The sequence below is a fragment of the Lutjanus erythropterus genome, chromosome 4, assembly GCF_056507025.1.
Source record: "Lutjanus erythropterus isolate fLutEry1 chromosome 4, fLutEry1.hap2, whole genome shotgun sequence".
Classification (NCBI taxonomy): domain Eukaryota; kingdom Metazoa; phylum Chordata; class Actinopteri; order Lutjaniformes; family Lutjanidae; genus Lutjanus; species Lutjanus erythropterus.
Window position 1 is genome coordinate 20,279,361 of NC_139320.1, and position 12,862 is coordinate 20,292,222.

Consider the following 12,862-nt stretch of genomic DNA (forward strand, 5'->3'; position numbering starts at 1 on the left):
TATATTACTAAACTTATTAAAGTCCCTTCTGTCGATGTCTCTTTGTAAATAAAGATGAATATTCCCCCAGTCAGTCAGTCAGTCAGTCAGTCAGTCAGTGTAATCCAGTGTCCTGCTCTTCACTTCTGCACTGTTGAATCACTTCTCAGGTTACCTCGAGCAGCACATCTCCCTTGAGAGCAGATAAGACACCTGTCACCCCTGTGTTGTTGCCTTTGCTGGCTGCCACAGTGAGAGCTCTTCCGACTCCTTTCTGCATCTACAGAGCATGGAAATCAGACACTTTTTGCTTGGATTATGTGCCTTTTGCTGTTTATGCGGATCTGTTTCCTCCGAGTCCACATGCAAACTCAAGGCCAAGTTCAACCTGAGCGGCTACAAGAATGTGGAGAAGAAGAAGGTTGTTGTTGGGGGGATGTTTCCTGTTCACATGCGTATCACTTCCACGGATGGGAACACTTCAAGGGTCCCTGTCTCCTCGGGGTGTGAGGGGTGAGTTCATGTCTTTTTTCATCACTGTCACTGTGTTGGCTCTGTTTCATTATCTTAAATTGTATTTTGAATGTATAAAAGTAATCTTAGATAATCTCACAGGCCTATTAAAGATAAATTATTTAATATTTTAGCCCTTAGAAGAAAAATATTTTTACTTTATTGACTTAATTATACATTTCAACCGTGCTGTGAACTTCTGAGATGATTTTACTACAGAAATCAAGGCAGAGCAGGGCAGGACCTCTGGGGCCAATTAGCCCATATTATTATGAAGACAGGCCTATACAGGGTAGTATGCAACAATAACCAGCAAGTCTCTGAACTGTCCTCTTGTGGCTAATTTGGGTAATAACATCAAAAGACTAAAATAGTCTGTGTATATCTTCCAGTCATCAAGTATTTTATTTTTGCACAGAGTGTGGAGTTTCTTTCTTCCTTCCTCATCTGAAAGTCACAGAAAGAGTCTACAGTAGCTAAACACAAACTTTTGTGCTGTGTGTTGAGGTTATAAAAGACAAAACATAAAACATGCCGTTATGTCATCACTCTTTCATCATCCTCCAGCTTTAACTTCCGTACCTTCCGCTGGACCCAGACCATGCTTTTTGCCATCAACGAAATTAACAAGCGGAAAGACCTGCTGCCCGACACTAACCTGGGCTACGTCATCTATGACTCCTGCTTTACCATCTCCAAGGCCGTGGAGGGCACCCTCACCTACCTGACGGGCCAAGACGAGGCCGTACCCAACTACCGCTGTGGAGACGGAGCACCTCTGGCTGCTCTGGTGGGTGCTGGGGGCTCCGATCTGTCCATTGCAACTGCCAGGATACTTGGACTCTATCACTTCCCACAGGTAGGCTGGTGGTACATTAAGGTATATAAAGGCAAGGGAAATGAACCCATAGAAAGTGTTCTCAAAGGTGTAGACTCAAATCACATGACTTGAATACAAGTCAGACTCCACTTGAGAAAATCAAGAAAGACTTGAAACTCAACTTGGACATAAATACCAATGACTCATGACTTGACTTGGACTTTTGACTTGAAAATACTTTCCCCCAAGCTCAGAGATAAAAAAAAAAAAAGTATGTTATTTAAAATATGAGCCATGAATCAATTAATTTCCTGAATGAACAAACATTAATGCTATTTATTACCAGCAAGCTGACACTGAAAGAACAAGTGTTTGGCTCTAGATGCGGCCTTTCTGTGGGTTTTGCTGCCACCTTAGGGTCCTCCTACATGCTTGGGAGGCGAGGGAGAGATAAGATATTTGAAATGTGCAAGCTCAGATGATGCCACTCAATCTTGCACGCTGGTCGTTAATCAATTTGCAGAAGAAAATCATGAAGAACTAATGTTACATTACTGAGCACCAGTTGGAAAAAACGATACCAAAGATAATTTATTGATGTACAAAAAGTGTGTGGTGGTCAACAAAAAACAAACTGCCGTATGTAATGTGCAGGTTGAAAATTGCACAAAGATGGACAACTTCCAACTTCATTCAATATTTTGAAGTTGCACAAAGAACCATAAGTTGAGGCTGTCCTGTTAAAATGGCATTAAATTTGGTTAAGAGCGCATTGTAACTTGTTTAGGACTTGAAACTCAAAGTTTAGCGAGTTGAGACTTGAAATTGACTCACTGACTCAAAATGACTTGCTCTAGACACACGTGTTCACAGAAATCACAAAAAAAAACTCCTAGGCACCCTCTTTTAAAACAGTAAAAATATTGTTATTTTCATGGCATGGTCATATTAGACCTAAAAACAAACAAACACCAGTGCATTTCAGCATTGGGCCTTCATCAGGGAGACTTGGGACCACCCTGTCTGGAATGGGGGACTTCTCAGTCTTGACAGTCTTGAGTGCAAAGGCTTCAGACTTACATGTGACTTACCAAACAAAAGCAAAAGCAAAACACTGATTTGAAACCACTTCTGCAAGTTTACAGAACTCCAAGAAACCTTTGTGTGTCTCCTCTCCTCTGCGATCCTTAGGTCAGCTATTCTTCAACCTGTTCTGCCCTGGAAAGTAAGTTCCAGTTCCCCACCTTCCTAAGGACCATTCCCAATGACAAGCACCAGTCTACAGCTATTGCCCAGCTTGTGCTACACTTCGGATGGACTTGGGTGGGCACCATAGCTGCTGACGATGATTACGGCAAGTATGGCATCAAAGACTTCAAGGAGCAAGTGGAAGAAGCTGGTGTCTGCATCTCCTTTTCTGAGACCCTGCCCAAGGTAAACCATTAATCTTTCACATAACGTCATGCCCACCTTATCCAGAGATGTGTTGCAATTCATTCCTACTTCTTACAAATGTCAGGTGCATTCCCCTGAGGACATCCAGCGTATTGTTCAAACTGTAGTTGAGGCCACAGCCAAGATCATTGTGGTCTTCTCATCAGATGTGGACCTCAGTCCTCTTATCGGTGAGCTGCTCCGGCACAATGTGACCAATCGTACCTGGATTGCCAGTGAGGCATGGGTCACCTCCGCTCTCATCTTACAGCCTGGGGTGAGTGGTATCAGTCAAGTGATGACCAGAGAGTGATTGACTGAATTAAATTACAGTTAAAGATGTTCCAGAGGCTCTAACCAGTCTAACCAAATACATTTAAAATCACAATTTGAGCTGAAGTTGATAATGTGCATGTTTTTATCCAGGTGAGCTCACTGCTGGGTGGTACCATAGGCTTTGGGGTAAAAAGGGCTGCCATCCCAGGTCTTCAGCGACATCTACTGGATCTGGACCCCTATGATGACCCACTCACAGAAGAATTTTGGGAAACGGTGTGTTTATAAAGCTGAGTAATTGGGATGATACCTGATCCATTTCCACACATCTATTGGCCACATGAGATTTTAGCTTGGACTGACAACTGACCCTTCATAAGTCCTACCCCTTTTGGAACCTTGTTCCCTTCATGTTTCTTGTACTTGTAAGCTCTGTGCACAGCTCATCCATGTTAAAAAGAAAAACACATTTTGAAGATAGGTGAAATGTTGCCAGGGGGCCTGTAAAAGCCACATATCTATAGACTACTGTCACATCTTAAACTACTTAATCTTAGCAAATCACTAAAGTAGCTAAATAGCTAGCTAATCTACATCAATTGTTAGTTAGCTAGTGTTTTGCTGTGTAGCAAAACTTTAGGTAACTAGCTAACGAATCTACATCAGTTGTTAACGAGCTTGTTACATGTGATAGCTAATGTTAGTAAAAAGCTAGTTAGCTAGTGTTTTGCCAATATTAGCTAACATAAGATGTGACTATGTGTCACTTTTACAGGTCTTCCAGCAACATCTTTTAACCATCTTAAAAAATTCCCTTTCTTTTCAACATAGATAACCCTAGCCTGGCCATCAGGGTTGTCCAGCTGTTGGAGCACATAGCAAAAAGGGGTGGGACTTAGGAGGGTCCACTGCTGTGACAGTAAACTGAAACCCTAAGATGATAAACATTCAATGGCAATATTAAAACTCATACGGATGTCACAAATCTAGAGTAAGTAAAGTTGGAGGCATTATTTTTGTTTTATAGTTGTTTAACTGCACATTGGATTATGGCAAAGCTCTGAAGCAGTCCAAACAGATGGCCAAGACGGCTAACGGCACACTGTCCAGGACAGCGAGGGCGGTCCCTGAAGGGCTGTGTACAGGGCGTGAGTCTCTGGGACCGCTCAATAACACCTACTCTGATGTTTCTCAGCTACGAATCACTTACAGGTCAGTTCTCACCACTCATGTTGCTATTACAAGTATTACTGGTGTTGTCAACACATCAAACAACAGCAAACTATTATCATAGGGACTATTTCTTTGACAGAAAGTAGTTCCAAACATTATTTCTGAAAAAGACATGCTGGTTTTGCTTTAAGCACCATGATGTGTGATTTGAGTGAACCAACCCTGTAGTGACAAATTCTAACTACTGGGAATTTGATTGATGATGTCATTGATAACGTTTAACATGATGATGATGATGAAGATGTCTCCCGACAGTGTGTACAAAGCCGTGTACGCTGTGGCTCACGCCCTGCACAACCTGGAGCACTGTGAGCAGGGAAAGGGGCCTTTCAACGGGAAGGACTGTGCTGACATCACCAACTTCGAGCCATGGCAGGTAAGCTCCGTGTGTGTGTGTGTGTGTGTGTGTGTGTGTGTGTATAACTGTTTCTATCTGCATGTATTTGACTCATATTTGGGTCTCTTCTTTAGCTGATGTACTACCTGAAGAACGTGCGCTACAAAGTGCCGCACACGGGCGAAGAGATCTACTTTGATGATGGGGATGTTGAAGGCTTCTATGACATCATCAACTGGCGGTTCAACAGTTACGGGGAGATATCCTACGTCACTGTAGGACGCTACAATGGCTCAGCAGCCCCAGAAGACAGGATGGTCATAATGAACGACTCCATTGTGTGGAATAATGACCAGTTGATGGTCAGCAGCATTAACCACACACTCCTCTACATTATGAATCTTTGTTTATATGTTGCCATGTTTACTGTTTCTTCTTGTTTATCTGTGTATGGCACATGCATGGATGTCTTTATAAATGTGTGTACATGTGTGTGCTGCAGCCTCCTCGGTCAGTGTGCAGTGAGAACTGCCAGCCGGGCACCAGGAAAGGTATCCGTCAGGGAGAGCCAGTCTGCTGCTTTGACTGTATTCCTTGTGCCGATGGAGAGATCAGCAACACAACCAGTCAGTATACAGCTTTCAAACTGTATGTTACAGAGCTTCTATGGAAATATACATAATATTATAGCAATGAAACAAACAGCAAGAAGACATTCAGGACAAGTGCACAGTGAGACATGTCTCAGATTGGGTTACACCAACAAAGATTGATTTAATCTAAGACTGGTTCTAATCAGAGTTCAGAAAACTACGTAAAACATGAGTAAATCCAGATTTAAACTGTAAATCAAAGTTTAGTGATGTTAACTGAAATTAAAATGAATGGCACCACATTGTTTTCTAGCAAACATGATGGCTCTAACAAAACTAGAGTGAAAGAAAGAAGAGACACATCATGAAACTCAACTGAGTTGAGTCTGTCCCTTAACTTTCTTCAAGGAACTTGATTATTTTGCTGAGTCAGTCTCAAAAATGCAAGTCCTCAATTTAAAGTTTAAAGTTAATACTGTATCACAGTTCACCTTTATGGTGCAATAGAATTAAATTTAATCTAGTTTTAGGGTAAAAACTAAGATCAGATTTAGATAGAGTTTTAAATGTAATCCTCCTTAATTTTAAGCCAGTTTCAAAGTTTGTTGCAACATAATTTAAAGTTAAAACATGATTTAATTAGGTTGGCTGTTGGTACAACTCAGCCTTAGGTTTATTTCATTACTTGGCATTACATGATAGCCTTAATAGCTACTTAATTCACCTCCAGTTGTCTTAATGTAACTTTAATTTAGTTATGGTATACTTGTATTAGTCCAAAATGCAGATTTATCCTATTTGGAAATTATTCTATTTATCAAATGGCAAAAAAGTAAATGTGATAATGGCTTAATCTTATAAAGCTTTAACATGCATTACTGAGAAAATTGCCACACTGAGCAAATAAGAAGACAATTCCATCTCCTGGGTCTCTTACTCTTAATTCCTAGACATTTTCAAGTCTAATTAAACAAACGATACGGTATAATGTTTGCTGCTGGCCTTTCAGTACCAATGAAGCTACTGAGACTGTGTTTCATGGGACAGCTTTAGATAAACAGACCCTGCTGCCCTCTTATCATCCTGCCTTCTGTCTCTCCCTCTCTGACAGATGCTCGTGAATGCATCCTGTGCGGCGAAGACGACTGGTCCAATGATGCTCATGACGTCTGCGTCCCCAAAATCATCGAGTTCCTGGCCTTTGGAGAGCCACTGGGGATCACTCTGATCGTCATCTCAGCCTTCGGAGCTCTGGTCACCATCGCTGTTGGGGTGAGCCTCACACGGGGAAAACAGACCTCCCGGTGGAGAGTAAGGAGCTAAAACACTCAGATGGTTTGTTTCACTGTTGTTTTTTCCAGGTGGTGTTTATCATGAACATCGGCACCCCCCTGGTGAAAGCCAATGATGCTCTGTTGAGTTTCTCGCTGCTCTTCTCACTGGTGGTGACCTTTCTCTGCTCCATCGTCTTCCTGGGAGAGCCTCAGAACTGGAGCTGCATGACCAGCCAAGTGGCTCTGGCTCTGGGCTTTGCTCTCTGTCTTTCCTCTATCATGGGTGGGTGCATTTTTTACTGTGCACATATTACACCAAACTCCCTTTAAAAATTATGAAACAGTAACAATTTCACATATGTCTGCAAAAGCACATAACTCTAGAAACACAAGATACAGGGCGTCACACGTTGACAGTCCTCTTGTCAATTCCCCATCAATATAATCCATGAAGAAAAACTGTATTTCCATACAAACTTCTTGCAACCAACCTGTTGGTCAGCTGGGCTATTTTTGTAAGACAAGACCATGGAAAGAAAATTTAAAAAATTCAGAAATTAAGATTGCTCCATTGCTCAGGCGTGTGTGCATATTCACTGTATACCTGCTAATGGTCCTCTGTAGTGTCCAGTGAGCCTGCCACTGTATTATATCTGTTTTTTTTTAGTTGCCACTAGGCATCATGAACTTTTTCTACATTCTCATGTGTCTTTACCTCAGGTAAGGCAGCCGTGTTGATGATGAGGGCTCAGGCTCTGAAAGCGGCCCGGGCCAGAAGCAAAGCAGCTGCCAAAGCTGCAAAGGCCGCAGCTGAAGCCGCAGCCAACAGCGGCGGTCCTGATATCATTGTAACCAACACAAATAACAACAATGGCAATGGCGGTGCTGCTGCTGGTGCAAACCCTGAGGTTGACACTCTCACCTGTGCCCACCAGAGGGCGATAGCTGCTGTGGCAACATTGATACAGGTAAAAAAAAAAAAAACAGTCAAACTCATATGTTACTCTGTAATGTTTGTAATCATCCTTGACATTTTAATTCCTCTACGCAGGCGATAGCATGCACAGTGTGGCTCATCATCCTCCCTCCTCGCGCCTTCAAGAACACCTCTGCCCAGAATATAAAGATCATCCTCGAGTGTGATGAAGGCTCTGTAGTCTTCATCTGTTGTATCTTTGCCTATGACATCCTACTGGCTCTAATCGCCTTCATCTTCGCCTTCATCTCCCGGAAACTGGAGGACCACATCAGGTAGGAAACAGAGGATCATTTAACAAAAGTGAATATCATGGCAACCACTACACTTAAATAGACACAGTGGGAATAAACAATACACTATAATATAATATTTCTACTTCTAATATTTATTTAGACATACCCCAAAACAGTTCCAAATGTATTCCATTGGTAGATCCGTTTTTAAGCTATGACCTTCATTATGATGTGCAATATTACTTTATATTACTTTTAAATATCACTGCCAATATTACTTTTTTATTTTAGTCTCTTTTAGTCTACTTATATAATTAACTTATCTTATTTTTATTCATACTGGTTATACTGATTTTTGCATTTACTCCCCATACATGTAATGTGTCAACATTAGAAAACATGAACGTGACTGCAGAATTATAGGGCAGTTTGTTTAGAGGGATCTTTTTTACATTTACACTTCCTCATCTTTTGGTATTGGCAAGAATTATGTAAAATCTGACAGCTGACACACACACACACACAAAATGTTGCTAATCTGTAAAATATTTCCATTTGTTGTTGAGATTTAATTCTTCTTTTGATGAGACATTTTGGTGTTTAAGGGAAAATTTGGCACCTTCATGTAGACGTCCAGTAAATGTTGATGGTAAATGTGGTCAGTTGTTCTCCTGCTGCAAAATCTTTTGTTCTTCCTGCATCCAGTGACGTGGGTGTAGACATCCACATGAAAAGTGCCGAATTTTCCCCTTAAAAACATTTTGCCACTTCAGAGGCGTGATGCATGCTTGTTTCACTCTGTCTCCCAGCGAGGGGAAGTGCATGACCTTCGGCATGCTGGTCTTCTTCATCGTGTGGATCTCCTTTGTGCCGGCTTACCTCAGCACACGTGGCAAGTTCATGGTTGCTGTCCAGATTTTCGCCATCCTGGCCTCCAGCTTCGGCCTGCTCACCTGCATCTTCCTGCCCAAATGCTACGTTCTCCTGGTCAAACCTGAACGCAACACGGAGGAGATGATGAGGCCCCGCACCAAACCACGCGACGGCACCTCGACGGGGACCTCAGCCTCACTCGCCACAGCTAATACTGAGGTCACTGCCACAACTGCATCCACTGCTATTGATGAATAGTGGAGCATCACTATGAACTAAACTGAGCCACAACACTGAAATCATAAAATAATGTAGACTGCAGATTGAGTGCCACTGCACTGCAACTGCTCCAGCTGATTAGGGTCCCTAATCTTCTTATTCACATATTTTGCAATCCTAATGTTTGGTCAATAATTAATAAACAAATTTTATATTTATATTTGCACTGATTGAATTTGTGTCAAACCCAAGTCAAGTGCACCTTCACATGCGTCAGATAGGGTTGATTTCAATAAGCAATGTCCATGAGGAAAACTGCTATCTCAATAATTACTAAATATCTCAAAAATACCTTATCAAAAACATTCAGCTAAAACATAACTTAGCAGGTTCAGACTCTTACTGTCCAAGCTGCTGTTGTTTCAGTTGTGGTGGTGGAATTAAAATTAAGGCAACATTTACCTCAGATATTATACTGCTTTACTTCTAGTCGCAAAATCAATTTCAAACATATCTGACAAGTTTTTAAAATTACTGGCATTTAGCTCATGTGGTTTCTGTCAAACATATTTGCATAAAATGTTTACATGGCAAACTTTTAATGTATTTTACCATATCAAGCTGTCAATGTAATATTTGTGGAACTCTGTTGGCACATTACATTTCCTAACAAAATAATAAATATTATTTTCAGTCACTGTAATACTGTAATATGTTTTCTTCTTAAAGCAATAGTTTAATTTTAAGCTTGTTTTGGGATGGTACCTTTCAAAAATTGGTCAGATTCAGTCAGTATATTGCACTGAACTGCATAACTCCTAACTCTGAAATTTAGTTTGCAGATATTGATCTTGGTTTTCTTGTTGTCTCTTCTCATCACCGTGTCTCATTCTGGCCCTTAAAGGGGCCACCAGATAAATAAAAATAAATTAAGGAATGAACAGAAAACACAAAATGTTACTCTAATGAATGCTAATGTGCATTATGAACTATTCTTGCACTTTTTGGGCAAACATGTCAGCTATACCTCTCAGCTCCCACAAAAGTAGATCGTATACATTATTTTTATATTAACAATGGATTAAACAACTGTAATGTGAAAGGGGTCACACAGATAGTCACCATATCACCTGTCTCTGCAGTTCCCCTGCACTTTAGCCTCTTAGCATCATTGTTATGTTTTTTATGGCCTGCTTTATTGTGGTCTTATCAGTGTTGTTTCCAATCACATCAGGTACCTGTTTTCAATAACTAAGTTGAATGATAAACCAGCTGTACAGTTCCTGCTACAGGACAAACAACAGACAAAGTAAGCAGCTAGCTGGTGAAGATAGTGGGGCATTTAGCAGCTAAAGAGTCACATATTGCTTCAGGAGTTGGTGGAGACCAAAACAAAGGTAAAAATAAAGATTAGAATAGAAGCATGGCTCAAAATGAACAAAAATGTTCATTTGTATCAGGAAACTGTTTGCTAACATGTTGATCAAATAAACTTTATAAGAATTATATGTGTACGATGTTGATGTCAGTTTGTTCTGTTACCCCCAAAAGGCAAAAAGTAAATAAAAAATTAATGCCGGTGCCAACAGGTATGTTAGAATGGTTAGTTTTAATCTTTATGTAAAGTAATGCCATTTGTGACCATCAGGCCCTTTTGTATGACAGACAGTGCATACAGGTTTCATTCCCCAGGGCATGATCTGTAGGTCAGTAACATAGGAGAACCTTACAGTGCTCCTCTTCATAGAAACTTTCTGTTATCATCAGGTTGAGCAGGATGTCCCTGGTGTTTAAAGTCTGGTTGACTGTGAGTGTGAGCGCAGACAGGGTAGAGACCTATCTGTGTTGTGGGCAGAGTGATCCAGCAGAGGGAGCTGGAGGAAGCTGGAAGGAAGGGAATAAACATCTCAGTGGCTCTGCTGACCCTGTTAGCACCAGAGTGAGTTTATAGACAGACGGATGGTGATAAACATTACAGAAAAGCATTTTACATGTGAGAGTCCTTTGATATTAAGATTCTTCTCACGCTTTTCCTGAGTTCATTAAGTGATGACACGTCTAGGAAATATGATGCTTCGTGAAACTTTGAATTTTTGAAGTAAGACTCAGAGAGAAATTAATTATGCTGGAACACGTGATGGATGGCATTGTGTTGAAAATTTGACAACATGAGAGGCAGCACATTAAACTGTTAAAAACAGTGCTTTACTGAGCACTGACAAGGCTGAGAGGCTTTTGATATTACTGTGTGTAGGTGTGTTAAGTGTCTCATAAATCATGGTGAGCTTTGTTAACCTCTATTTCAAAAGTAAGTGAAGCAGTATATTTTGTTGTTTCATACATCATTTTAGTAATTTTCTATGTTTTTTGTACATTTCAGAAAATGTATCAGCTGACCCTAATACCCATCTGTGTGTTTGAGATGACTTCTTTCTACTTGTCTATGTTTGTGTGAGTGTATGTTTCTGTGTGTGCACTGTCGCTCACGAGCACGTGGCTTTCCAGGAATCTGTGAAGCTGTGAACTGAGTCCAACCAAAGCTTTTGTTGTGGACGGTAATAAATTCTCCTGGTGACAGAGGGGTGAAGGAATGTGTTTGTAATTTATTGTCAGCTGACGAGAGCGGACAGGAACAGTAGTGCTAAATCAAGACAAAATGTTCACACGTGCGTCACGGTAAGTGTGTATGTTCACTTTATTTTGAATGTGTCTGTGCGTGTGAGTGTGTGTGTCAATGCATGCACCAATGTTAACTTGCAGGAGTATCGCTTCATAAAGTCAGCAGAGTTTGTTTACAGTTTACCTTGTAATTTCTGTTTGGGTTTGTATCTATTTTCAATTTATAGAAAGCATCACACACCTCTCACTCATCAGCACGATCACACCTGCAGGAGTTTCTTCCTAACACTTTTTTTTTCTTGCAACACCGACAAATTCCAGACAAGTACAACAGATTGTGGAATACATTTCGAACAGAGCTGCAACAATTAATTGATCGTGAATTGATTATTAAATTGATTGCCAACTATTTCAGCTTCTCAGATATATTATTTGTTTCCTTACTGTTCTATGACAGCAGACTAATATCTTTAAGTTTTGGACAAAAGACATTTGAGGATGTTTTCTTGGCCTTGAAATTTTCCACCATATTCTGACATTTTACAGACCAAAACCACTAACCAATTAATCGAGAAAATAATCGACAGTGAAAATAGTCATTAGTTGCAGCCCTAATTTTGAATATTGAACCCATGTACCCCTCACTTCCCATCCCTATACTCCCCACCCCTCTCTCCACCCCTCTTCCCTCCACATCAAAACTGTGTTTGGTTGTGTTTCATTAACTCCTGCTGATGACAGTTCCAGATAGGAAGAGTCCAAAAAGCTCTGAAGTCAGTAGTACGCTACCAGAAATATTGTGAGAAGGCCTCCAGTGTTGGACTAAAATATTCTTAGCTGCAGTTAGGCCTGCCAGCCAGACTCTGCATGCTTTTTCCATACTGGAAAAGTGGGACTCAATATTTAGAAGATATACAGCAGGGTCCAATGGACATTGTTCCCCGTTAATGCTTCATAGACACTTATAACCTTCCCCCAAAACTAAAAAAACCCTAGATACTCGTATACACCATGTATGTAAGAGTCAACGGTTCTGTCTGAGAAGAATAAACAAGGTATCCGTCCCATTTAATGTCTAATTCTTGGGCTCTACAGCAATATTTCAAATGTATATATTGATAATTTGGTTATTTTGAGGCACCAGTAACAGTAATTCAGATGTGTCCCCATCCTGAGCTTTCACTCCTGATGTGTTTCATATGACACCCTCCATCTTGGAGCACTCTGTATCCGACTTAAAATAGGATGGTCTTGTAATTCTGACCAGCAGGGAACCACAAAAGGCTTTACAAGCTGACCTTACTTCTACTATTACTTCTACTAACAATAATAACAATAATCTTACCTTCGAGGCTTACAGACAGCTGGCACACCTCAGGAGGCCCCTGCACTGCACCACGCTTTTGGAAACCCCACTTTATCCCAAACACTTGTAGCATATAAATTAAAACTGGACCTTAATATAAACCACATTTTTTGG

At 40.7% G+C, this 12,862-nt stretch overlaps 1 protein-coding gene across 1 annotated transcript; it reads left to right on the forward strand.

Annotated features, from left to right (window-relative positions):
• Positions 1–268: 268 nt before the first annotated feature.
• Positions 269–9,456, forward strand: vmn2r1 (vomeronasal 2, receptor 1). The gene is made up of 14 exons (XM_084717311.1): positions 269–492; positions 1,060–1,351; positions 2,504–2,746; positions 2,832–3,023; positions 3,173–3,298; positions 4,050–4,234; positions 4,511–4,631; positions 4,727–4,954; positions 5,095–5,218; positions 6,297–6,457; positions 6,547–6,742; positions 7,180–7,427; positions 7,511–7,710; positions 8,481–9,456. Exons 1-14 carry the CDS (start codon positions 269–271, stop codon positions 8,800–8,802), a joined length of 2,862 nt encoding a protein of 953 aa, XP_084573437.1. The 3' UTR covers positions 8,803–9,456.
• Positions 9,457–12,862: the final 3,406 nt, after the last annotated feature.

Excerpts from the sequence above, each read along its gene's own strand:
- vmn2r1 (XM_084717311.1), top strand. The coding sequence starts at position 269 with ATGGAAATCAGACACTTTTTGCTTGGATTATGTGCCTTTTGCTGTTTA. Across the intron at positions 3,299-4,049 it reads CAGAAGAATTTTGGGAAACG|TTGTTTAACTGCACATTGGA; the intron begins GTGTGTTTATAA and ends TTTGTTTTATAG. Across the intron at positions 4,235-4,510 it reads CAGCTACGAATCACTTACAG|TGTGTACAAAGCCGTGTACG; the intron begins GTCAGTTCTCAC and ends GTCTCCCGACAG.